This window comes from Carcharhinus amblyrhynchos, chromosome 14, assembly GCF_965287045.1.
Source record: "Carcharhinus amblyrhynchos chromosome 14, sCarAmb.v2.hapA, whole genome shotgun sequence".
Taxonomy (NCBI): Eukaryota; Metazoa; Chordata; class Chondrichthyes; order Carcharhiniformes; family Carcharhinidae; genus Carcharhinus; species Carcharhinus amblyrhynchos.
Window position 1 is genome coordinate 40868464 of NC_137337.1, and position 26788 is coordinate 40895251.

Genomic DNA, 26788 nt, shown 5'->3' on the forward strand with positions numbered 1-26788 from the left:
TGTTCGATTGATAGCTCAGGCTCTCTGATCTCTGTGGTTGATGCATTGTGCTTCTTTACACAAATCAAGTACTTTTATGTTTTGCGGCTTTGGAAATCTCAGAGCCTGGATGACTGACACTACTATTATCTTATCCAGACATTTTTATTCAAACATCGAGGAATGTGATCAAAGGAATACAGTTTCTCTTTGTCACATTACACTGTGGTTCATAGGTTCTAGGAAATTTACAGTGACTCAATGAGCATGAAAATGTCTGAGTTTGGCATAGGCAGCACAAGGGAACAAAAGGACAGAACTTGATATGGGGGGAGGAGCATGAATACATAGAGTTGGGCGGAAGGGCAGAGCTTGGCAGAGGATCATGAGGGGCCTGAGGGGATGAGTGGGGGACATAACTTGGCATAGAGGGCATGAGGGGACCTTTGGAACTTACTCTAAAAGGTCTCCTCATGCACATTAGCCTTTATGACTCTATGGAAAGGTCATACTCTGCGAACCACAATTCTTCAAAACCTCGTCCAACTCAAATGAAAATTGCAGATGAGTAAGACTTGCCTATCTCCACAATAGAGCCAGCCAGGTTGGGAATACTGGATCCAGGCTTCTGACAAAAAAGCCTGCGCCCTTTATTAATACTCCCAAAAATCATACATCCGGGGAATGGGGTCAGCACAACCCAGTCACCATTTTGAAAAGGTTCCCGAGTTAACCCAACTGGATGAAAATCCAGGCCTGTAATGCCGTTAAACAGTAAAGGGCGGCACTAAGATTATCTCTTGTTGGTGATGGTCACTGACTGGCCTGAATATTATTTGCCACTTGTCAGCTGAAACCTGGATATTGTCCTGGTCTTGTGCATTTGGACATGGACTGTTTCAGTATCTGATGAGTTGCAAATGGGACTGAATGCTATGTAATCATCCCAGTTCTGATCTTAAGTTGGAGGGCAGTCATTAGTGAAGCAACTGAAGATGGTTGGGTCTAGGACAGAACTCTGAGGAACTTGTGCAGCAATGTCCTGGGGCTGAGATGTTTGGCCTCCATCCACCAGAGTAATCTTCCTCTGTGCTAGGTATGATTCCAGCTAGTGGAGAATTTTCCCCGATTCCCATTAACTTTAATTTTACTCAAGCTCCTTGATGTCACACTCAATCAGAAACTGCCTTATTGTCTCACTTGACCTCTGGAATTCAGTCTGCTCTTTTGTCCCAAGATGTGCTGTGATCTAGAGCCAAGTGGTTCTGCTGGAACCCAAAGTGAACATCAGTGAGAAGGTTATTGCGGACAAAGTGCCACTTGAAGCACTGTCAATGATGCCTTCAATCACTGAGCTGATGATTGAGAACAAGTTGGTGGGATGGGAAATGACGTGACTGGATCTGTGGACATGACATACATGGATAATTCTCCACATTGTAGGATAGATGCCAGTATCGTAGCTGCACTGGGAGACCTAGGCTAGGGTATGGCAGGTTCTAGAGCATAAGTGTTCAGTACAACAGCTGGGATGTTATCAGGGTCCATTGCCTTGCTGTAGGCAGTGTGCTCAGAGTTTCTTGACTTCATGTGGAGTGAGCTGAATTGGCTGAAGACAGGTATTTGTGATGCTTGGAAACTCAGGGTGACACAAAGGTGGATTATGCACTCGGCACTCCTGGCTAAAGATAATTGCAAATTCTTCAGCCTTGTCTTTTGCTATCTGGGCTCAACCATCACTGAGAATGGGTATGTGAAGCCTCCATCACAATTTATTATTATCATGGCAAGACCTCAAAACTCTGACCCCATCTGTTGGTTATGGGATCCTTAACTCTGTAAGATGCTAATTGTTATTGGTCTGTGCTGCTGTAGGGGCAACAGATCCAGGGATAGTGATGGAGGAGTCTAGGATATTGTTTATAAGGTATGATTCTGTAAATGTGTCCATGTCAGGCTGTTATTCAACTCGTCTGTGGAAGGGTTCTGGCAATTTTGGTACAAGTCCTCATAGATTAGTCAGGAAGACTTGGCCGGTTTGGCTGACCTTCGATCTGTCCAGAGCTGAGGGCATCCATCTAATTCTCTCTTTCCTTGGCTTTTTCATAAAGATTTGGTAGATTGAGTTCCTTATTTGACTATTTCAGAGGGTAGTTAAAAATTAATCGCATTACTGTGCGTCTGCAGTCGCACAAGTCCAGATAGGATAAGAACAGCAAATTTCCTTCTGCATCAAAGCCATTAGTCAACCAGAAGATTATAATTTCTGAGAGTTAAGTTAAGTTAATTTATTTTAATTGCATCAACCACCATGGTGAAATTTGAATTTATTTCACTGGAGTATTAGTCTGAACCTTTGGATTATTAGTCCAGTATCATAACCACTGTTGTATAATTCTCTGACTTCACAGCCAGTTAAGCACTTTAAGTACAGTTGCTGTAGAGAAACATGGCAGCCAATTTGGCACTCACTGAATGGCCACAAACAAGCACTGAGATAAACGGCTTTCAGCTTTAGAGATATTGGTTGAGTGATGCCCTGTTAGCCAGGGCACCAAAGACAACTCCTGTGCTCTTCTTCAGATGACGACATGGAATCTTTCACATCTACCTTAGAAGGTAAAAGGAGCTTTAGTTTAAAGCTGGGATCTGAAAGACTGCAGCATTCCTTCTCTGTTACACTGAATGCCAGTCTAGACTATGGTCCAGATCTTCCAGTCTCTGGATCATCAAAGATCCGACCTATGACAGAAGATTGGGTTGGGACCCTTCTCAAAAAAGTGTCTGACTCTGAGATAGAGTCAGAGACGTTGGGCAGTTTTGTGAAACTGGATAGTTATTCAGCGGATGTTAGACAGAAAAGTCCTAGTCTAAGTCCTGAGTATCTGTCTAATTGGTTCCCCAAATGTTCATAATGACCCCCTCATCCTGACTCCCCACACCCACTTCAACCCTCCCCAATTCAACCTGACTGGCCCCCAAACTGAAAGCCCCTCCAGACCCAACTCCTTTACCCCAAAACACTGACCCAATTCCCCCTACACATTTCATTCACCTGCCACACTACACACCTATCACCCTACCCTTCTGCCACCCTATGCACTTGCCACTCTACCAGACTATCTACTTACCTCACTCACCATACCCTCTTATTGCATGCACCCTGCCCATTCACTTATCCACCTACTCACCCACTCATCCATCCACCCACTCACTAGAATCCACACTGGATATTCAAACTTGCCTTCAGGCAACTAGCATGTGTAAAGGGGGCATAGCATTTCCCCCCCACCCAGACCACCACCCTGTCTCCAACACTCCAGCACAATGATGAAGCTCTTTGTGGGACCTTTCTAACAAAATCAGCCTAGATAACACAGCCAGAAGTATGGAGCAGTGCCAAGGTGCAGAGAGGTAAGAGTAGTCCGCTGGTGATTGCTGCTTCATGAAAGATCCAGCCCTCTGTGAGTCTGTCATTTTAATGGGGCTTGAGCTGCTGTAAAGTTTGTGGTAGTTTGTTTTTAGTAGGCTTGGGATTTCAACAGTACGTCTGAAGGTGAGCTAAATTCATTACACTTAATTTTTTTTAATTTAGTTCATGAATCAATATTTAGCTATATATATTGCAGCTACAGAAACATTGCATTAAGTAATGTGCAAAGTGTCGTTCTTAAAAGCTCAATAATAAACATGAGCAGTTCAAGGCATCTTTGTCAACACAGGATGATTCAATGTCCATGAGGATGAAAAGGGAGATTGAATGGCTCTCTGTATTCTATTGGAGTGGTGAGTAGAGAGTGTTAAAACATCTGGTGGCACAAAATGGTGGAGGTGAAGGGGGAATGTTGTTCAGTTCTGTTGCTTGGCCTATCAATTCTATTTGCTGGGTTGGCTGCGGTTGTAATCTTGCCTATGAGTCAGAAAGTTGTAGGTTCAAATTCCACTCCAAAGATTTGAGTCTAAACATCTTGGCTGACATTCCAGTGGAGTATTGTGCGTGGGAGTTTAATGGAGGGGATTCTCCACCCTCCCAGCCATGTCTTTCTCGATGGTGGGAGGTGGAATGCTGTTCAATGGTGATGGCGTTCTCTGCTAATGCCACTCTCAATGGAATTTCCCATTGCTGTCATCCAATGCCACTGCGAAACATGCAGGAAGGAGTGCATTGCCAGCAGGACCAGAGAACCCGGCTGGCTTGAACGGCCTGAGAAATCCCTCCCATGTCCTTTTTTTTCCAATTTAGATGAAGATGAGACGAAGTTTTGGATATTGTGAGCTGACTCAATCTAATGAAACTTTAAAAATGGGAATGCCCAATTGAAGTGATAGCAAATGCTCAGAGTCCAACAGATAACCCAAGAAAATAAAGCAAAGATCTGAAGATGTAAGATGTTAATGACGTTTCAAGAGATAGATGAGTACGCATTGTAGGTTTTGTCAAACTACTTCCCTGAGCAATTACCTTTGATTCACGTCTTTTGAAGACATTTTTCCTCTTCCGGTTCATCACCTTGAAACTATAGAGAGCTCCCAAAATGAAGAGTGCTCCAGCCACACCAACTGCTACAGGTACCAGCATCCCGGACATATAACCTGCCTGGAATAACAAAAGGTTTAACATGTATGTCGTGAAAATTAGTCACAACATTGCAGTTTAATTGTGCGTGGGGAAATCATTTTTCTCAACTTTACTCATTGAATTCTCATGAAATATACAGAATCTAATGTAAATTATAGTATATAAATTAACAAAAATAAAACCCATAAACCTAGATTTTTGTGGTAGAAATAACAGTGAGACTAATCATTCACCAATAATAAAAGTAAACAAACAGCAACTTCTGCACTTGTATAATTAAATGCGGTAATCAGAAGTCACTGTCCAATTTGCCCTGTTCCTCTTCAAACTTTCCTATGCTCATATGTCACCGGGACTCGGTGTTGAAAACATGTAAAGAGTGTGTATTTATGCAACTTACATGAGAGATTCCCACTGAACACACCAAGAAAAATTTGGTGTTTGTCCATTCGAGTATAAATGCCTCAAGCAGTGTTACAAACAGTGAAGGTGAAAAGGCAACAGTGACTTATTTTAAATGAGTAATTTATACTGCAGGACAAGAAGAGACAGTTCAGTGTCGAACCAAAGAATGAAATAAGTGACTAGGTAGTACAGACCCAAAAACTGAGACATCCTGAGGCACTCACTTTGTCTTTGATTTTCTCCAGCCAGCTTCTTACTAAAAAGGGATAGATGAAAAGAGTTGTGTTATAGAGAATAAATACTCACAAGCACTGAAGAATGGTGAAATTGTTTATGCCAACATCTACAAGAATATGCCCCATTGATCACAGTGGCAAATCAGAAATGGCACAACCAATGGATTGATCTTGCCAATTGTGTAGTTAATTCTGATTGTCATAGAGTTTCCACAAATACTAATCTACTGGCGTATTAATAGTTTATGGTTCCCAAGATGGTTACTGGTAGCAGATTGTAATATTCCTCCTCTCAAGTCTAAATTATCACAAAGATTTTTAATTCCATGAGATAAAGCACATTTTGAGAACAACTTGTAATGGAATTTGTAAAAATGCTTTGTTGTGTTTCTTAATAAATCAATTTGTCTTTCATTGTGTACCTAAGGGCCATCACAGCTACTGTTAGATTTCACTAGCTCACTTAATAAATAGAATGGAGAAAGTTAATAGGATATATAAACACTCACCACTAGACATCTGCCATTCCTTACTCAGTTATACTTTATTGATGCAACAATTAGATTCTTGAGGGAGACACTTCACACTCTGCTACACAATATGAATCAGATTATTGTTATCTGTTTACTTGCCCCTATGAATAGCATTGCAAAACTCAGGAACATAACGATACACTGTAGTCTGATTCCAATCCATGTTCACTAGAATCATTATCAGGATATTAATATGGAAATAGTCATTATTGAGCTTTTGAGATGGTCAGTGTATGATTTGGTTCTTATAATGGTAATACTGAACTCAAAAACAATAAAATAACAGGAAATATTCTATTACCCTATTGCTTATTACAAGGGAAATGATTACGATGCCAAATGCTGGATCTCAATAACAGTGCTTTGATCAATAACTTATTGCCTGCTGTGATGAACTCTGTGTTCCTGCGGGGAGAAATGATAACTGTGATTCCATTTATAATAATGGGTCTGTGGATTCTCTTCCAATTGATCTTGTGTGCACTAAGTGTGAATAATGAGGCATCAGAAGCAAGCGTCTTGAATAAGCAGATAAATCACCTTGCTGCCAGTCTTCAGCATCATTATATTTCAGTCGGTGTGACAGCAGTGTGAACACTGGCTGTGCAGCAAATTTGCAATTGTCATTGATGGTAATGAAGTTGGAGCTATGACATTTGCTTTCGAGCTATTTTTTTCTGAAGTATAACAGCACAGCCCAGAAATCCCCAGAAATTAGGAAGCGGCACAAATAAATGTGTAAGTTCCTCACACCATAATTACCCAGAACTTCTGTACCAGAAAAATTGTGCACACCACAGATACACTGTTTTTATATTACCAGAAAAAATATGAAATTATTACAGATTATGAGCCTTTGAGAAACTGTAAATTCTTCATGTATTTGATCTGATATCCATGCCTTTGAAATCCAACCATCTCCACTTACTAGATGAAAATCGCTGTGGACTGACTGCTAAATAATCATTGAATTCATTTTCAAATCATGAACTGTAAAGACATACTAACCGATGTACAGTTCTGTACTACTTGGAATACAGAAGGTTTAAAATAAAGGTGAATTCTCTCTTTCTGGTATTACAAAACTGCTGTCCTGCAAATGTCCTTAGCCATCAGCAGGAGAATATAAACTCAAGCAAGCATATAATGGAAGATACTACTCAACCTAAATCACTGGCCCCAAAGTTTGGCTTCATTGCAGCTGGTTTTCTAGCACAACAAGTGCATTTTCCTTAAAACGGCATTCGCAGTGCATACTTACATGCCTGGTGCTATCTGTGCCAAATACCATTTTAGTGAGAGTGTTCAGAGGCACCCTCCAGTATGGGGAGATTATGAATAATTGATATGAAACTTTATTTGATCCCAGCTCTGGCATTTGGAGCTCAATGCTCCAGATAATGACCTCTGTTAATCTCACGCAGCTAAACATCCACCCCACCACATAACCAGCACTATTTAAAGAGGTCAGTGAAAACTTACAGGTCATTTATTGATTGATTTGTCCTGGTCCTTGTTGTGATTGTACATGTGTTCACAGAATCAAACATTGTTTAAAGTTGCTGTGGGCTATAGTGAGCAGTGTGGCATGTACTGTAGGACTTTATCTTGACTTCAAGGATACTGTACAAACCAGTTGCTTCCAGACATAGATGCAGCTGTGTGCATTTGCCCTTGGCTACACCATAATACAGAGATTGAGCTGTGGTGGCACAGAGCAAGATAAGCTGCTGTAGAAGGAAGGAGAAGGGAAGGAGATCATACCCACCCACGATGATCAGGGGAAATTTGTACTTCCTTATCCCTCCTTCAGCCTCTCAGTGGGAAATAATATGTCAGATGTCTGCATTTCAAGAAGGATGTCTAGACTGAAATCTGCCACAACTGCAATCACAGAGCCAGTGGCTGTGAAGGTGACCGTGACAACTTATCAGCATGTCTCCTTCCAGCAGCAACATCTGACATCCACTGTTGCATAAGGCAGGCCTATGAGGCTCATTATGCAAAGAGGGCTCCATACATTTCACTCTCCCTTGCTATAAAAGTGCAGCCACGCCATTTTGCAAAAGATGCAGACTACCTCATGGTGCAGAGCGCCACTAAGTACACATGCAGACTGTTTGCAACCTTGGTGCCATATTTCATCCCAAGCTAAGCTCACAGTGGCACATCCACGCACTCACTCAGATCCACTATTTCCACTTCTGTATCATTGTCCAACTCTCCCCTTATCTCAACTCTTCAGCTGCTGAAACTCTCACCCATACCATAGTTTCTCTAGACTTGACAATTCTAAAGCATTCTGGCCAGCTTCCCACATTCTAACCTTCATAAATTTATTGTCCAAAACTCTCCTGTCCATGTCCTTCCTTGTACCTATTTCCATTTACTTATTTTGTGTGGAGCTGATAATTAAGTATGTTGTTATACCAAAGTTGATTATTGCTAAGAATCAATTTGCATTTATTGTAACTACCAAAACATTGCTTGCTTTAGTTCCTAATCTGTTATTTATACGAAGTACTGCAGCAAACAGGAAGACAAGTGGTATATTAGCCTCTACACTATGGGCTAGAGTATACGGGTACAATTAACAACTGCAACTATACAGATCTTTGGTCTGGAGTACTGTACAGCTTTGATGTGGAGTTGTTGTGAAATCATTTGTGTGACTGCCTCCTGTCCATACTGGGGTGAAAATCCTGCCCATTTATTTGGCCAATTCACTAGTTTCTCACTCCTTAAGTCTGCAACTACATTCTCCTCACTGTTAATTACATTTCCAACTTCCTTGCCATTTGTAAACTTTGAAATCTTGTCCTGTCTACCCAAGTCCAGGTCATTTACATACTAAATGTTTAGTCATCCCGAATGCAACCCCTGGGACACATCACTGACACTTCTGAAAAAGGACCATTCACCATTACCCTCTGCTTTCTGTCAGTTGGTCAATTTCTTATCCATCCAGTCACTGTCTCTTGAATTCCATCCCAGCCCTGCAAGTGGGTAAGTAAAGTAATTTTAAGGGCAATTAAGGTTATCAGAAGCTGAGTGAAATTCTCCTTGGAATCAAACATGACACCAAGGTTGCAAACAGTCTACTTGTGCGCTCAGTGGCGCTCTGCCTCCCTTATGCAACAGTAGATGTCAGGTGTTGCTACTGGAAGGTGGATTTCATTCAGCCCCTGATAACCTTATAGATGTATGAATCCATTGCAGCTTCCGTTATCTTGGAGTTGGTCTTCCTAAGGGAGACTGGGGACCATGCTCAAGGCAATCTCTGAGGCCACACGTGATTCACCCATCCCACTCTCCCCAAGCTACCTCGTTACAGCTATGCCAACCAGTGGGAGGAGGGGAGTGGGTTTCTCTTGCAAAATGATGGCCTGATGGCTGTGGTGATTTTCTATTTCAGATTGTTTAAAGTTGTTGAAAGGGTCCCTATAATCTCATGAGTCGCCATCATCAATTGGACTACAGGCATCCCTTCTGGACACACACTGGCAAATTCAAGGATAGTCACTTTTGGGTGACCGTTTCCACCACAGTGTAAGGTTGGCACCTGCATCTGGCTCCATGCTACCTACACATCCTCCATAGCGACTCTCTCCATATCCATTATGAAAAGACCTGACGCATGTGAAGATGAAATAAAGTAAACTTCTAACAATCTAATAACTATTACTCTGACACTCAAACACACCTGATACTGAAAAAGTACCTCATTCATGAAACCCATTCAAAAGTGGTTAGCCTGTTGTAGAAGTAAACCCATCTCTTTCACTAATCACATACAGGCAGTTAATCACCTAGTGATCTCTTAAAACTGTCAATCAAAGCCCCCTGTTCTAGACCTTTTGAAACTCAGTTGACCCAAACCAGGAATCGAATCCAGGTCCCTGGGGCAGTGAGGCCGCAGCGGTAGCCACTGTGTCACTGTGCCTCCAGAACCATGACTGATCTGATAATCCTCAACTCCACTTTCCCACCTTATCGCCATAACCCTAGATTCCCTTACTGATTGAAAAATTTCAGCCTTGAACCATGACCCAGCCTGTACAGCCCTCTGCAGTAAGGAATTCCACAGATTCACTACCCTCTGAGAAGAAATTCTTCCTCATCTCTGTCTTAAATGAGCGACCGCTTACTCTGAGATTATGCTCTCCGATCATAGACTCTCCCCCTTGCCATACAACAGTATGGTCAGTGGCCTCTGGAACAACTGGAAGGGAGAGGCATTTCAGTTTTTAAAGAAATATTGGGTGTATATCAACTCCCTCGTTACTGATTACCATCCTTTTGGGCTTTAAAAATTACAAACGCCCTTTCCCACCCCAGTGAGGAAGCAAATCATGAACTGCTTTCACAATAACGTCATTCAAAGAAACAAGCTGCATTTCCCAGCGACCGCAGCATCTCAATTTCATTGGCCATCGTCAGGCTGCAATAATTGACAACATTTGAGTGATTTGACCAACAAAAGGAAAACAGTGGGTGCACGAGGCAGAGGGAAGTGACATGACCAAAATCAAATGGAGCGGGGAAATAAAATCAAAACAACTGGCGCTTGGGAAAAATGAGTCAGTGCAGCAGGATGAAAAAAAAGTGACCTCTACTGTACATTCCCATTATTTCCCCACATACATTTCTGGCTCTAATAGCATCTGCAAGCAGCAAGCATTGAAACAAGTCTAAAGCTACACAATGCAGTCATATTTGTCCATTCGCAGTGGTTTCCTTGTCAGGGAGGAATGCTGAACACTGCAGTGTGCTGTGAAAGAATAACTACCCTGCAAGAATTGCAATAGAATCTTTTTACCAGAGTGCTTCTCTTGTACTTAATTCACTTGTTGATTTGGCTTATACGCAGGCAATAACTTTGTGGGTTCTGGTAATGATGCCCCAGGTTAAATTCTGCCTTTAAATGAAACTCATTGTAGGCACAGAGCAAGACAGTGATTAAAACCACACTGATAAATGCAGCAATTTCATCCAGAGACTTTTATGCAACATAAACCTTTCAGTCACTAAAATTTTAAAAGATCGGTTGTGAGTTGACTACAACCCTCTGGTATGCTTTGATCTCCCACATTACCCATTTATCCTGCTTTACTTATTGATAAGGTATTATATGAAAAGTACTTCTTACAAAATGTTTGCCCCATCTGGAAATACCAATAGATACCAATGTGGCAAATGTGGTGGTGGGGGGCATTTAATCAAGGAGGAGGGTAGCAGGTGAGGACTCCACCACTTTCCTACCTCTGATCTGATTAAGTCTGGGGTGGGAAAGTTCAAGGACAGCCTTCCTGTCTGTCACCAATTGAAGCTCTTAAGTGGGTGACTGAAGCCCATTTAAGGGTCTCATTCCACCGGTATTCACCTAGCAGCAGGCAAAGGGACACACCATGTGGAGGTTGTTTGCAGCTTTCCAAGGTGGGTCCCTCTTCCAAAGACACTTTGGGGTGGAGCCGAAAAGAAAGCCACTGCTAGCACTGCTGCCTCACTGTGCCAGGGTCCCAGGTTCGATTCCCAGCTTGGGTCACTGTCTGTGTGGAGTCTGCATGCTCTCCCCATGTCTGCGTGGGTTTCCTTCGAGTGCTCTGGTTTCCTCTTACAGTGCGAAAGACATGCTGGATAGTGGAGCCACATTCTCCTTCAATGTATTCAAACAGACAGCGGAGTATGGTGACTAGGGGATTCTCACAGTAACTTCATTGCCATGTCAATGTAAGCCTATCTGTGATACTAATAAATAAACTTGTAAAACTTTAAACAATGACCCTCGTCCTGCCATCACTCATCAGTGGTGTGCAGAGTGCATTGCCAATCCTGGGCCTTGGGTGGGTGCGTTACCAGCAGCAACTGGTGGCATTGATTTGCTGATAGCTCGGAGGGCGGGATTTCAGCCACCCGGGTCCTAGTTCACAGGAAGGCCCATGGTTGCCCAATTATGTGCCAGATTGGCATAAATACAGCGAGCATTCCCAAAAGTGGGCAAAGAGTTGCTCTCACTGACACCTCAGCTGGCAGGCAAGATCCCCATCATCTCCATTAAATACCATCCATAGAATCAAATTTACTTGACATTTACTAAATGTATTGCTCACAATTATTTTAAAAGCTTTCTCCTTCTCTTTCCCCTATAATCCTACATACAGAAGAGAGTCTGCTGAATCATGATTTTCACATCCATATTAAGTGAAATTGATTTTATTTTGGCTCCATTTCCAAAGTTCCTGTCCATTATTAAATGTTTCTGACTGATTTAAGTACTGTACTAAATTCCAGAATGGAATGCTTGACTGCTTTGCCTATTCCTCAGATATTCTCACAGACCATATATAAATGCATATAAGGTGTTTGCTTAATATTATTTTAGAAACTCTAATATCCTTGGTGCTGCTTTCAAAAAGAATTGCTTTAAGGGATCAACCAGTGGGAATGGACAACTTTGTCTCTCGCTATCACTCAATTCAGCAAAATAAATAAAATATTTGTTATTATAATCTTACTCTTGGCAAAGTGAGCATCTTTGGACCACAGATATCATCCAGACAATTGTGATGTCATCTATGGCATAATAAAAATATAATTTAATACATTGCTTAGACAGTTATACCTTTGCGACAGAAACCGAGCACATTGTGGCCAGCTGTAAAATACAATAAACATATCAGCTCAGGATAGCAGCCATAGCTCACTTGGGACTGGCGCAGGCTGGCTTGCTCAGATACTGATTTTATTTCAACATTGGCCATGTCATACCCACTTTGTCTTCTCCTAGCTGAAGCGCTGAACGCCTCAAATAACAGTCTGCTCACAATAGCACACGTTAGCTCCTTCCGTAATACAAAGGACGTCTTTCGGGAGACTTGGACCCCCCTGGTGGGGCAGCACAGTGGCACAATGGTTAGTCCTGCTGCCTCACAGAGCCAAAGACCCGGGTTCAATTTCCAGCTTGGGTCACTGTCTGTGTGGAGTTTGTACATTCTCTGTGTGTCTGCGTGGGTTTCCTCTGGGTGCTTAGTTTCCTCCCACACTCCGAAAGATGTGCTCGGTTAGATGCATTAGCCATGCTAAATTCTTCCTTAGTGTATCTTAACAGATGCTGGAGTGTGGCAACTAGGGGGTTTTCACAGTAACTTTTATTGCAGAGTTAATGCAAACCAATTTTGACACTAATAAATAAGCTTTAAAACTTGGGGGTTGGTGAGAGGTTAAAATGATAGATTTTGGGGTCACAAACACAGCCCCACTTTAATAGGCTCACTTGCAGGTTTAAAGGATGCCTGCTGGTATTGATGTGCCAAAATTGGGGTGTTAATCAGTGCAGGCATGTGGATAATTATTGCGACAATTAATGTCCTTCGGAGAGATTAGTGTTGTGTTTTTAAATTGAATTTTGCTCAGGTTTAAATTTTGTCTCTTCACCATGGGGCTCTGGAAACTCATTTATGCAGTGGAGGCGAGACTGAGCTGCAGTTCGAGTGGGTATTTAAATGTTACGATCGTCTCACCTTAATAAAGGTTTACAGTAGGGATGGATTGTACCTCAACAGTACCAGGACCAATGTCCCCATAGGGTAGTCACTGGCGTGGTTTGGGAGGTTTTAAACTACATTTACAAAGGAAGTAGAACAGAGGATTAAGGTACATAAAGTTCAAATATTAGACAGTGCTCAAGAATGGAACAGTTCCATATTTGATCGGAGTAGATTAAGACCAAACAGTTATTAAGTCAGTTAAGAGCATGTGAGAAAGTAATAAAGTTCAAATCAGAGTTACTGTATGTATGTGAATGCACAGAGTGTGGTAGGTAAGATTGGTGAGTTACGGGTGCAGATTATGATGCAAATATAATGCTGTAAATTTTATTTATTAGTGTCACAAGTAGGCTTTCATTAACATTGCAATGAAGTTACTGTGAAAATCCCCCCAGTTGCCACAGTCCTGCACCTGTTCAGGTACACTGAGGGAGAATTTAGCATGGCCAGTACACCTAACCAGCAAGTCTTTTGGACTGTGGGAGTAAACCAGAACACCCGGAGAAAACCCATGCAGACACAGGCAGAACATGCAGACTCTGCACAGAAGTGAGGAATCGAACCCGGGTCCCTGGCGCTGTGAGGCAGCAGTGCTACCCATGCCACCATGTTGAGGCTGTAACAGAGACCTGGCTGGGTGTTAAATATTGCTGGATATAAGGTGCTCAGGAATGGTAAGAAAGGAAAGAAAGGTGAGGGGATGGTGATATTGATTAAGGAGAATATTAGAGTGCTGGAACCCAGAGGTTCCAAGGAATCTAGTTGGCTAGAGCTAAGGAGCAAAAAAGGTGCAATTACATTGCTTGGTACAGTCCATAGGCCACTAAGTAGTGGGAAGGATGTAGAGGAGCCAGTTTGTAAGGAATTTACAGACAGATGCAAGAATTGTAGCGTACTTATAAGGGGGGGACTTTAATCATCCCAATATAGTCTAGGATATCAATAGTGTAAAGGACAGAGAGAGGAAAGAATTTTTAGAGTGCATTCAGGAAAACGTTCTACAGCAGTATGTTTCCAGTCCTGAGAGAAAGGAGAATCTGCTGGACTTCATTCTTGGGAATGAGATGTGCGGGTTAGGTGGATTGCCCCTCAGTGTCAGGGGGACTAGCTAGGATAAATGCATGGGGTTAAGGGGATAGTGCCTGGGTGGGATTGTGATTGGTGCAGACTCAATGGGCTGAATGGCCTCCTTCTGCACTGTAGAGTTCTATGAATTGGCAAATCTTGCATTTCCTAGTGTCCCTCTTTTCAATGAATACAGAATCCATGATAAAAATGTAAGAAAACCAAAAAAACAGCCTCCCAGCCATGCGTTTCTTGGCAGCGGGAGGTGGCACGCTGTTCGCTAACAGTGGGGGATTCTCTGCTTCCACCACTGTCAATGGAGTTTCCCACTGATGTCACCCCAGGGTACTGCAGAACCCACGGGCGGGTGCGCTGCTGGCAGAACCGGAGAATCCTGCTGGCTTGCACGGCTGGAGAATTCCAGCCTATTTATTTTTTGTGATCTGATTTGGACTAGTTACTGATACTGATGGGTTTTGACGTGAGTCAGGTCATTTTACACCCTCAATCTGCCACTCTTAACTACAAGCATCTCCAGTGAGATCCTCAGTACTCACTATTTTAACAAACATGTGTCAACCCTGTAATCACATCTTTGTATTTTAAGATCTATTTAGCAGTCAATGATTCGGTGTGCTGCAGCACATTGTAAATCTCTGTCAACATGTTTAGGATTACTAGATCAGGCTTTAGGCTTACTCCCATTGAGATAAGTGGCTATTGTTTACCATCTACGATCTAGAACCCCAGATCTTCATTCACGCCAATGCATTGGGCTCTGAGACAAAGTTGTCCTCTCTGAGTGAATATTGTGCCACCATATAGCCTCAACCCTGCTTTCGAGGGCTTCATTTTCAGATTGCCATATTGAGCCATATTGAACAGGTGTGTGAAGGTCATATTGTTACATGACAGACCTGTGTCTATCTGATATTTCTTGTTCACTTGATGCTCTTCTTCTGCAATCATCATTCTAACAGTCACAAACCATTAATCACCTATAGACTTGACATCAGCAACATGGTGTATGATGCTTCATCAGACTCTTTGGTTGATCTCTCTCCACGGGCCATCGGTATAGACTTGTTTTGCTTCTTTCTAGCCAAACATGTGTGTGAAATGATTTAGCTTCTTACAGTTAAAACACTGCATTCCCCATGCTGGACAATTCCTCTACTCCTTTGTATAATGTCCTCTTTGGTGCTGGCATCCTGCCTTTTGTCCACCATTGTTCTTCTCTATCAGCCTGGAATGTCTCCCAGCATAACTTATCTCCTGCTCTGTAATATGGTTGACATTTTACATCCTCTGTGTTCCTGCCTATGTCTATTACTTTCTTGACAGTAAGTTTCTTCTCTCTCAGTAGACTTGCTCTCATTGCCAGGTCTCATATGCTGAAGACAATTGCATCCTTAATGAAACCACCTTTCAGTTCCCGGAATTCAGCAAACTGTTACTGCAGTGACTTACTGATCAATGGACTCTTTTTCACCTTGAGCCCTAATGTTAACACATACTGTTCATAAGTCAAGTTCACTTGGGGTTCAAAGCATATCTTCAAGGCTTTCAAAATTTCTGCAGTCCCTTTTTTCTGGATAAATTTTGAGTGAAGACAATTTAAAGCAATCACTCCACAGCAGTGTTAAAAGTGCTGTTACTTTGGGTGGAAGGATTGTGTTCTGACATGCAATCAATGATTGCAAGCAGGAATGGCTAATGTAGATTGCAGAAAACCAGTAAAAATTTATGAAACACTGGACAAAATAGGATTTTGTCCACAAAACTCACACAACCAGAATGTTAGCATTGGCATGGTGTCACTAGATATTGCAGCATGAATGTGGACTTGGACTCAGGCCTAAGTGCCCAAGTCACATTGAATGAGATAGCATTAAGCCAAGGCAATAAAGTCATAACAATATTCCTGTTTAGTCAATACCTTGACCTAGAAAGGCTGGACAGGCTCAGCCTGTCTGCTAGTGCTTAGACAAGTAAGAAGCAATTTGCTTGAAACTCTTAAGATCCTGTGGGGTGGATGTGTAGACAATATTTCCTCTTGCGGAAGAATCCAGGACTAGGGGAGCCACTGCTTAAAAATAAGGGCCCACACATTTAAGACAGAGGAGGAGAATTATTTTCTCTCGGAGGGTCATGAGTCTTTGGATCTCTCTTTCTCAAAAGATGGTGCAAGTTGAGTCTTGGAATATTTTTAAGGTAGGGCTGGAGAGAGTAAGCAAGGGAGTGAAAGGTTATTGGGACTAGGCAGGGATGTGGAGCTGAGTTTACATTCAGATTAGCCACGATCTTATTGAATTGCGGAGCAGTCTCGATGGGCTGAGTGGCCTACTCCTGCTCCTAAATTGTATGCTTGCATGTAGAAATTTGACCAAGCAACATCTGTTCTTCAGACACTAATCAAAGAGGTTAAGGTTTTTCAAGACAAAGTAGTTTTGATGATTTTGATTTTTTCAGGCACCAACGACCTTCACGGTCAACATTACGGTGGGGGAGGAAATGTACACAGAAAGTTGGGTTTGTGGGCAAGAACATGGCAGATGGGGCAAATTGTGAGCTTATCCACTTTGGGGGGGAACATAAATAAGTAGAAAAGTTTTTAAATGGTGAGACAGTGGAGGAAATTTGCAGAGGGATCCTTCTGATGAAAGGCCATGCACCTGAAATGTTAAACTTTAAGCAAATGTTAACATTAAGCAAGTTGTTTCCCTCGCCAGTGATTGTTAGTTGCCTTGGGGTAACTGTAGACCAAAATCAACAAATTTTCCAAACAATCCCCAAATGATGAAATGATCAACAAGATTTCACTTCTTGTAATTTTTACGTTAACAGTATTCAGAATCAACATAAATTAAACATGAATTAACAGGCAAACGATACTCTAAGTAAAAAGGTAAATTTCACTTGAAGTAGTTGATACAACAAAGATACGTCATACACAATCATTCACATGGCTCTGTGCAGGAGTATGGCATTACATTGCTACCCAGTTCCACTACAGGTTGTTATTTATTCACACTGAGTGGGTCATGAGTTCTACCTGACAACAGCTTCACCTCTGTGTTTCATGAAGGTGATTGTCATCTACAAGGCACACTTCTATAAACCTTCTCTCCCTTGGGTCACAGCACTCTTGATGGTATCGCTCCCCAGAGTTATTTTTCAACTGACCAATTAATAACTCCCTGGTTCACTGGTTTAGTTATTCCTGCCAAGACAACCAGCACTTTAGCGTCCCTGAACTATTCGCTCAGAAATTTTAATTTCTTCCATCGTTTCATTTGTCCACTTCTAAATCTCACTTTTCACCCTATTTCCCCTGCCCACCTTACTAGGGCTATCTGCCACATTCCTCAGGTTGTCCATCAACACTCTGTACCTTTGTTCTGCCATTTATACATTCCGGTCACTTAACAGACGCTATTAGCTCTCAGCCCTTACAACCTTTATCCTTTTGCCTATGACACCTTGGTCAATTATAAGCCACACCCCCCAGCCTTACAGTACAAATCTTATTCTATTTTCTTTGTCTCCAGCTTTGGGGTCTTTTTCTGATTTGAAGTCAGTGCCTAGCGGAGTTCCACAGGGGTCTGTGGACGGACCCCAACTGTACACATTATATATTAATGATTTGGAAGAGGGAACTGAATGTATTATCTCCAAATTTGCAGATGATACAAAGTAGGGTGAGAGGTTGAGCTACGAGGAGGCTGCAGAGATGCTTCAGCGTGATTTGGACAGGCTAAGTGTATAGGTATCTGCATGGCAGATGCAGTATATGGATAAATATAAGGATATCCACTTTGGTGGAATAATAGGAAGACAGACTATTACTTGAATGGATGTAAAGTGAGAGGTGGATACTCAATGAGACCTCAATGTCCTCACGCATCAGTTACTGAAAGTAAGCGTACAGGTACAGCAGGCAGTAAAGAAGGCAAATGGAATGTTGGCCTTCATAGTTAGAGGATTTGAGTACAAGGATAGGGATATTTTGCTGCAATTGTATAGGACATGGTAAGGCCACATCTAGAGTAATGTGTGCAGTTTTGGTGTCCTTATTTGTGGAATGACAGCTTTGCTGTAGAGAGAGAAGCAAAGGTTTACCAGGCTGATTCCTGGGATGGCAAGTCTGTCATATGAGAAGAGACTAAACTGGTTAGGATTATTCATTGGAGTTTGGAACAGTGAGAAGGGGATCTCACAGAAACTTACAAAACTCTAACAGGGTTAGACAGGGTAGATTCAGAAAGAATGTTCCCAATGGTGGGGGTGTCCAGAATTAGGGGTCATAGTTTGAGGATAAAAAGTAAATCTTATAGAACTAAGGTGAGGAGAAATTTCTTACCCAGAGGGTGGTGAATGTGTGAAATTCACTACTACAGAACATTTGAGGCCAAAATGTTGTGTGATTTCAAGAAGAAATTATATATAGCTCTTGGGGCTAAAGGGATCAAGGGATATAGGGGGAGGGGGGTGAAAAGGATGATCAGGATATTGAATTCCATGATCAGCCATGATCAAAATGAATGGAGGAGCAGGCTTGAAGGGCCAAATGAACTACTCCTGGTTCTAACTTCTGTGTTTCTGTGACAAAGAGCCATCCAGACCCAAAACATTGACCCTATTCTCTCTCCATTGATACTGTCAGACCTGCTGAGGTTTTCCAGCATTTTCTGTTTTTGATTCAAACAGCCATCCAGGTTTTAAATCCTTTTATTCCCTGGAGTTTAGAAGAATGAAAGGTGGTCTAATTTAATCAGATAAAATCTCCAGACATCGGTTGGTGCTGCAAAAACACGTCCCTTGGCTGGAGAATCCAGGACACCCTCAGCTGGAATCAAGGCATATGGGGAGCAGGTGGAAAAGTAGAGTTGAGGAAGATTAGCCACAATCATACTGAATGACAAAGGGATCCCAAAAGGCCACAGAGCCGACACCTATTTCTTATGTTCTTATGTTAACCTCAGGCCACTGTTTCAGAAGGGACTGAGATCACAAGATAGTTTCCATTCAAAGGGTTGTGAATCTTTAGAATTCTCCACTGAGGAAAACTGGGGATGCTTAAACATTCAGTATATTCAAGAAGAAGTCACTAGATCCATGGATACTAAGAAAATTAAGGGATAGACTCATAAAATGAATAATAAAAACAACTTTTAAAAAGTACAGAAAAGCTAAAGCCAAGATAGAAGATTATTCATGAGTCCTAGTCATTAATCTTATATTGGCTAATGATGAATAAGTCATTAATCTTACTGGACAGCACAGTATGCATAAGGAACATACTTTAAGAACCAAACTCTAATTCCTATTTTTTTATCTTACTTTCCACACTTGTTAACAAAGAACAAAGAAAATTACAGCACAGGAACAGGCCCTTCAGCCCTCCAAGCCTGCACCAACCATGCTGCCCGACTTAACTAAAACTCCCTACCCTTCCAGGGACCGTATCCCTCTATTCCCATCCCATTCATGTACCTGTCAAGATGCCCCTTAAAAGTCTCTACCGTATCTGCTTCCACTACCTCCCCCGGCAACGAGTTCCAGGCACCCACCTCTCTGTGTAAAAAATCTGCCTCGTACGTCTCCTTTAAACCTTGCACCTTAAACCTTAAACCTATGCCCCCTAGAAACTGACTCTTCCACCCTGGGAAAAAGCTTCTGACTATCCATAGTTAGTAGCAGGGTGTCTGTTGGCAGCTTTGCAAAGCCAAATATTTGAAGCTGTTTCTCCAAGATTGGTTTGCCATGAGTCAGTTGGTCTCAGGAAAACAATGGACGGGATTTTCCGACCACACTCACCCTGAGGTCAGAAAATCCCACCTAATGTCAACGGACTTTTGCACGGTCACTGTCCCTCCCACTACAATTCCTGTGGCAAGCGGGATGGTAAAATTTCACCCAATGTGTCCACATAGTTTTATCTGCTTGTCCCAATCCACCCGTTTGCCAATCCCATTGCCCACCCCAGTACTTCTCTCCACACCCAGGCTACCTTCCAACCTGATCCCCCACTTCTTCCTCCTGACTCGATTGCCCACCCCCACATTTCCTGATTACCTCTCTTCACGAGGGCTGCTACCACTGTCACAGCAGCCTGATTTTCCATTGTGCTTCGCCGGGGAGGTGCCTGCAGATAGATGCCCATTAGGTGTACACAACAAGGCCTGTGATCCAATTTTGGATGTGTCACAGACCTCACCGTTCCCTGTGCCTCCTTATCTGTCTGAAATGGGCTGCCTCAGATTCAAAAGGTTTATTCCATAGAGAGAAGTTATATTAAAACAATTCTCTTCGCTTATAGCCATTAACATAAAAGAAACATTGTTAAAACATTCAAGGCATGAAGGTAATTTAGCAGAATTTCTTCTCACGGGACATTTATATTTTGCCAGCCCAAAGGGAATTCACTTGGCTGCAGTGAAACTACCTAATGGGTCCTACATTGTGCAAAAGAAATTAAGTCAAGGAAATCACTGCATTTTACAATTCCATCTCCAGTCAACCATATTTCCTATGAATTCTCTTACAAAGACTTATTACTTTATTGCTTCTTTCATAAACATCAGGTCAGCACTGCAATATCGCGGCTAATTATTTTGTAGTTGCATAATGTGAATTTGCTCATTTTATGTGTACTGTTACACGGTTAATGAACCATTGCATTTGATTATATCACCGCCGCGCAAACAGCTAAATCCTGGGAGGTTAATGCTTCCATTTTACAGCAGTGTAAGTAAAATCAGCCAACTGGAAAATACTAGTAGCTTCTTTAGACTCATTAAAAAGTGGAGCTCACAAACACTGATGGTCCACATGTTACCACACACGTGATCCATTAATATTAAATAGATTGCACTGATACAATGCATGGGGCGGCATGGTGGCACAGTGGTTAGCACTGCTGCCTCACAGCGCCAGGGACTGGGATCGATTCCCAGCTTGGGTCACTGTCTGTGCGGAGTTTGCAAATTCCCCCGTGTCTGCGTGGGTTTCCTCCTGGTGCTCCGGCTTCTCCCACAGTCCAAAGATGTGCGGGTTAGGTGCACAGGCCATGCTAAATTGCCCAGGTTAAATAGCTTAGAGTCCCAGGATGCATAAGTTAAAGGGGTAAATATGTGAGATTATAGGAATAGGGACTGGGTGGGATTGTTGTCGGTGCAGACTCGATGAGCCGAGTGGCCTCCTTCTGCACTATAGGGTTTCTATGTACATCATCATTAATTCTATGTTTCTTTCTATACAGCCAGTCAGAAGTTGACAGATGAGCCAATTAAGAAGTGTATGAGATGCCTGGCTTTGAAAACAGGGACACTGGAGAAAATCCTGCCAACATTTTAGAAATCTGTGGCTAAGCTTCAATTAGAGTGTTGTGTGCCGTTCTGGGCACCCTACATTTAGGAAGGATGTCAAGGCCCTGGAAGAAGTATAGGGCTGGAATCTTTCAACCATTCACGCCAGCAGGATTTTCCAGTCCCGCCGACAATGCAACTCCGCCGCGGGGGTTTACAGCAGCGAGGAATGCACTCGATGGAAAGTCTGATGTAAACAGTGGGACCAGAAGATACCTCCACCTACCAATGGTTATCTTCCACCACCACAAAATACGCAATGGGTTACGTAATAAATTATAGTAGGGGTGAGAGGGTTCTGTTATGTGAAGTGATTGGCAAAACTTGGATTGTTCCCCTTAGAGTAGAGAATGTTATGGGGAGAGCTAAAGATATTCAAAATTATTGTGAGGGTGTGGGGGTGATAAAGGAAATAAGGAGAAACTGTTCCTCTGACAGAGGTCATGGGTTATAACTAATTGACCAAGTAACTACAGGGGAAATAAGAAGCAATTTCTTCACAGAAACACAGGAGGTTAAGATCAGGATGCATTCCCAAAAGCTGATCATTCTGGCAGGAAATTCAGGAAAGATTTCAAAACCTTTGAGAGGGGGCAGAGGAGGAAAGAGGGGCTTGCATTGTGTGGAAAGATTGGAGAGGCAGGATTGTTCTCCTTAAAACAGAGAAGGTAAAGGAGAAACTTAATAAAGATGTACAAAATTATGAGGAGTTTTAAGACAGACAGGAGAAACTGTTTCCCTTGGCAAATGGGTTGATAACTAAGGGTCATAGATTTAAAATAATTGGCAAAAAATTGGAGATAGAAGGGAGGGAAAGAGAAAGCCCAGCCTGAAAGGGTGGCAGAAGGAGATTCCATTAGGAAATTTCAGAAGGCATTTGGATGTGTAATTGAAGACCTTTGCAGGATCAAGCCTTGGAGGTGGGGCTAAATTTGACAGCTCTTTCAAAGGGTCAGCATAGCTCAATGGGCCAAAAGGTTCCATGGAGCTAAACTGCACCGTCCCCAAATATGGTCATGGGGCTGGTGATGTGCAATTATCCCACACCCACTCAATGTGGTCCAGGGAGTAGTTCAACTTCTGCTGCCTGCTCATTACCACAGGCACAGTGGGTTTGCCTGCACCTCAAGGAGTGCAGTGGTTGAAGGCAGCGGCTCATCACCACCTTCTCGAGGGCAACTAGGGATGGGCAATTAATGCTGGTCTAGCCAGTGACGCCCACATCCCATAAATTCAGTCAGCACTGCTGAGCGGCTGTTCACCTCAACAGTGGCCAAAAGCCTGAGAGGTTAACCCAGGTTAAAACTGGTCTGCGTGACATAAAACCAGACTGTGCCTTTCAAACGAGAAGTGCAAGGTAGCTTGCCGATATGGCGTCGACCCTCTGTTACACCAGAATTAAATACACACGCTGTGAATGCCATTTTGGAACTCTAAGGCAATTCAGGGTGCCTCCAAAATATGTATATTGCGTGTAAATGTTTATGTCCTAACAGTTCAAAGATGTCCATTGAATTCATGAACATTATGCATTATAACTATATTAATGAAAAATAATTTATACCAATGGTCTTTTAACACACTTTGTAGCCAAAATCAAAACAAGAATACACACCACAATGATAGCTTAAATGAGTAGTCCTTGCACTGTATAGGACTGTGATGTTTTTGAGGTTGTGCGTCAGTGACTGAGCAGGGAAACAAGACATAATATGAACAGAACTGGTAGCCCTGAGCTTGTAGGAGCCTCAAGCTTCACCTTTGCTTACTTCCTCAATGTTATCATATATTTTGAATACCACAGTGGCCACGTCACATTTTGTCAAGGGCTTGTAGTGCCTGAAAACATTTAAATTTCTGCTCTGTTCTGTCAAACTATGAGTCAATATTGAATCAGATATGGAGCCTTGACATTTTTCTAGTTTAAGCAGCATAGGTAATGACGTGCAACTGCTATTACCAGGAACAACAACACCCTCCCACCCATCTAAACTAAGTAAATATGCTCTGGGATGCCTTACAAGGATATCTTGTGGTTCGTTCTAGGAAATCCCTTTCAGGTTTCTCGGTGCCTACAGTTTGAGTTATATAGTATAAATATTCTCCCCATGTTGCAGGAATACATGGTAGACATTTCAATAGCCAGTTTACCTCAGAAAAACACTGCAGAATTATGAATATAAATTTTGTGATTTGCCTGCACTGAATAAGAACTTAGCATTCAGACCTGCATTACACTTCTAACGCTTACAATGCACCTTTGATGGGGAAAATCCTTAAGCCATCGCTTGGCGGTATCATTACAAAAAACAAGGAGATTTTCTGAAGAATGACCAGGAATAGTCAGAGGTTATTTTTATGGAGGTTGCCAGAAGTGGAGAAGCAAAGGTATTTAATTAGCCTTGCTTCAGCAGTATCTTTTTTATCTCCAGTCAGCCATCATGTTGCTGATTGATGTTAGATTCTGGAGGCTGAACTTATCCTCTCTGCAATTCTTCCCAAATCTCGTGTGCTCAATATTTCCCGGATGGTACTATGCAGTAGAGGCCTCCTTTCCCATAATTCGTGAATGATCTTTTCACCAGCTGATTGTGAAAACAGATGGGACCAGCTCCTGACACTGATATTTAGCAAGAAGATTTGCTGATTTAGTTAACGCGCTGAAAGTCATTTAGCAGTTGGTCTGACAATGCCGATTAACTGGTTAGCACACTCTGCCACCATTACTGTGCAAAACTTTCTCCTGAAGAAGAAAACACTGGAAATTAATGAGCAGGAGTAAACGTCTCAGTCAGACAACCATTGAATACTGCACCAACAGCGATTCCCTTCACTCACACAGATTAAACTGAGAAATACAACATTGGCCAATAAAATACCTATCAATTCATCTCTCAAACAACTGCTCTGGAATTCAACTCCTCTTTTTACAGAACATAAGAATGCCACAGTTAGTTCTTCAATTCATTAATCACACAGCTCTTCTCTCAAAACACAGACACATGAGTAGATTTGCAACTTTGATTACAATTTTTTTTATTTTGACCTCTTATTGTCACATGTTAAGGCGACACGGTGGCACAGTGGTTAACATTGCTGCCTCACAGCACCAGGGATCCAGATTCAATTCTGGCCTCAGGTCACTGTCTGTGCGGAGTCTTCACATTCTCCCCGTGCCTGCGTGCGTTTCCCCCGGGTGCTCCGGTTTCCTCCCACAGCCCAAAGCTGTACAGGTTAGGTTGATTGGCCATGCTAAATTGACCCTAGTGTCAGGCGGATTAGCAGGGTAAATGCGTGCGGTTACAGGAATAAGACCTGGGTGGGTTATGGTCAGTACAGACTTGATGGGCCAAATGGCTTACTTCTGTACCGTAGGGATTCTATGATTCTATATTCTGGGATACAGCGAAAAGTATTATTTCTTGTGCACTATACAAACAGAATATACTGTTCATAGAATATGTAGGGGAGAAGGAAAGAAGGTGTAGAATATAGGGTGGGATTCTCCAGCCTCACAGCTAAGTGTTTCCTGCCAGTGTGAAGTGGCACATTGTTTGCTAGTGGTGAGATTCTCTGGTCCCGCCACTGTCAATCGGAATTTCCACTGGTGTCACCTCAACCAGCGGGGAACCTGCGGGCAGGGTTGCGCTGCCGGCAGGACTGGAGAATCCCACCGCCATAGAGTTACAATCTTGGCATAGGGTGTAGAGAGAGATCAGCAATAATGTGTGGGTAACCAAAAGGGAAAATGCTGGAAAATCTCAGCAGGTCTGGCAGCATCTGTAAGGAGAGAAAAGAGCTGACATTTCAAGTCTAGATAACCCTTTGTCAAAGCTAAAAGGCATAGAAAGTGGGAGATATTTATACTGCAGGGTGAGGGAATGAGCGATGAGTTATAGCCACTGAAACCAGGGAAAAGACTGCTAATGGCTGTCCACAGACAGAATAAAGGGTGTGACTGGCCAAACAGCAGAGAGGCTAAAATAAGAGGGTAAACTGTGAAAGATGAAGATTTGGGGGAGAGGGGATGGATGAGACGGAGGTGAAATTTAGAAAAGGGGAAGCAAAGCGGGAGAAAAGATAAGGGGAGGGGAATAAAGTATGGGGAAAGTGGAGGGGAAGAAAAATGAAGAAAGACAATAAAGAAATAAAAGATAGAGAATAGTAAAAAATTAAATAAAATAGAATGAAAACAAAGGAGTAAAGGTAGGTTAGAGCAAATCATCAGAAGTTGTTGAATTCGATATTGAGACTGGAGGGCTGTAACGTGCCTAGCTGGAAGATGAGATGCTGTTCCTCCAGTTTGTGTTGAGCTTCACTGGAACATTGCAGCAAGTCAAGGACAGACATGTGGGCATGGGAGCAGGTGTTAAAATAGCAAGGAACAGGAAGGTCAGGGTCCTGATGTGCACAGACCGAAGGTGCTCAGCAAAGCGACCACCCAGTCTACGCTTGGTCTCTCCGATATAGAGGAAACCACATTGGGAGCAGCGAATACACCAAATTGAAAGAAACGCTGCTTAACCCAGAATAAATGTTTTGGACCTTGAACGGTAAGCATAGAACAGGTAAAGGGACATGTGTTACACCTTCTGCGATTGCATGGGAAGGTGCCATGAGTGATGGGAGAGATGTTGGGTGCAGAGGAGGAGAGGACTAGGTTATCCCGGAGGAAACAGTGTCTGCAGAATACTGACAGAGGGAGTGGAAGGAAGATGTATTTGGTGGTGGCATCACTCTGGAGTTGGCGAAATGGCAGAGAAATATGCTTTGCATGCGGAGGCTTGTGGGGTGAAATGTGAGAACAAGGGGGACTCTATTCTTTTTGTGGCAGGAAGGGGAGGGGGTGAGGGTCGCGGCGTGGGAAATGACTGCACACTGTTGAGGGTCCTGTCGACAACTGTAGATGGGAATCCACGGTTGAGGAAAAAGGAGCACATATTAGAAGCACCACTTTGGAAAATGGCATCATCAGAACAAATATGACAGAGGCGAAGTTGCTGAAAGGGATGGCAACCTTACAGGATGTAGGGTGTGAAGAGTTGTGGTCCAGATAGCTGTGGGAGTCAGTGGG

At 42.6% G+C, this 26788-nt stretch overlaps 1 protein-coding gene across 4 annotated transcripts in view; it reads right to left on the minus strand.

Moving 5' to 3' along the window:
* Positions 1-26788, minus strand: part of LOC145352631 (uncharacterized) — a 142751-nt gene that overhangs the window by 9145 nt on the left and 106818 nt on the right. For all 4 annotated transcript variants that reach the window (XM_080202768.1, XM_080202769.1, XM_080202767.1 and 1 more), the window contains 2 exons: positions 5188-5219; positions 4442-4576 (listed from right to left, as the gene is read on the minus strand). In XM_080202768.1, coding sequence (XP_080058894.1) covers positions 4442-4576; positions 5188-5219 — 167 coding nt within the window. The remainder of the gene's footprint in view (positions 1-4441; positions 4577-5187; positions 5220-26788) is intronic.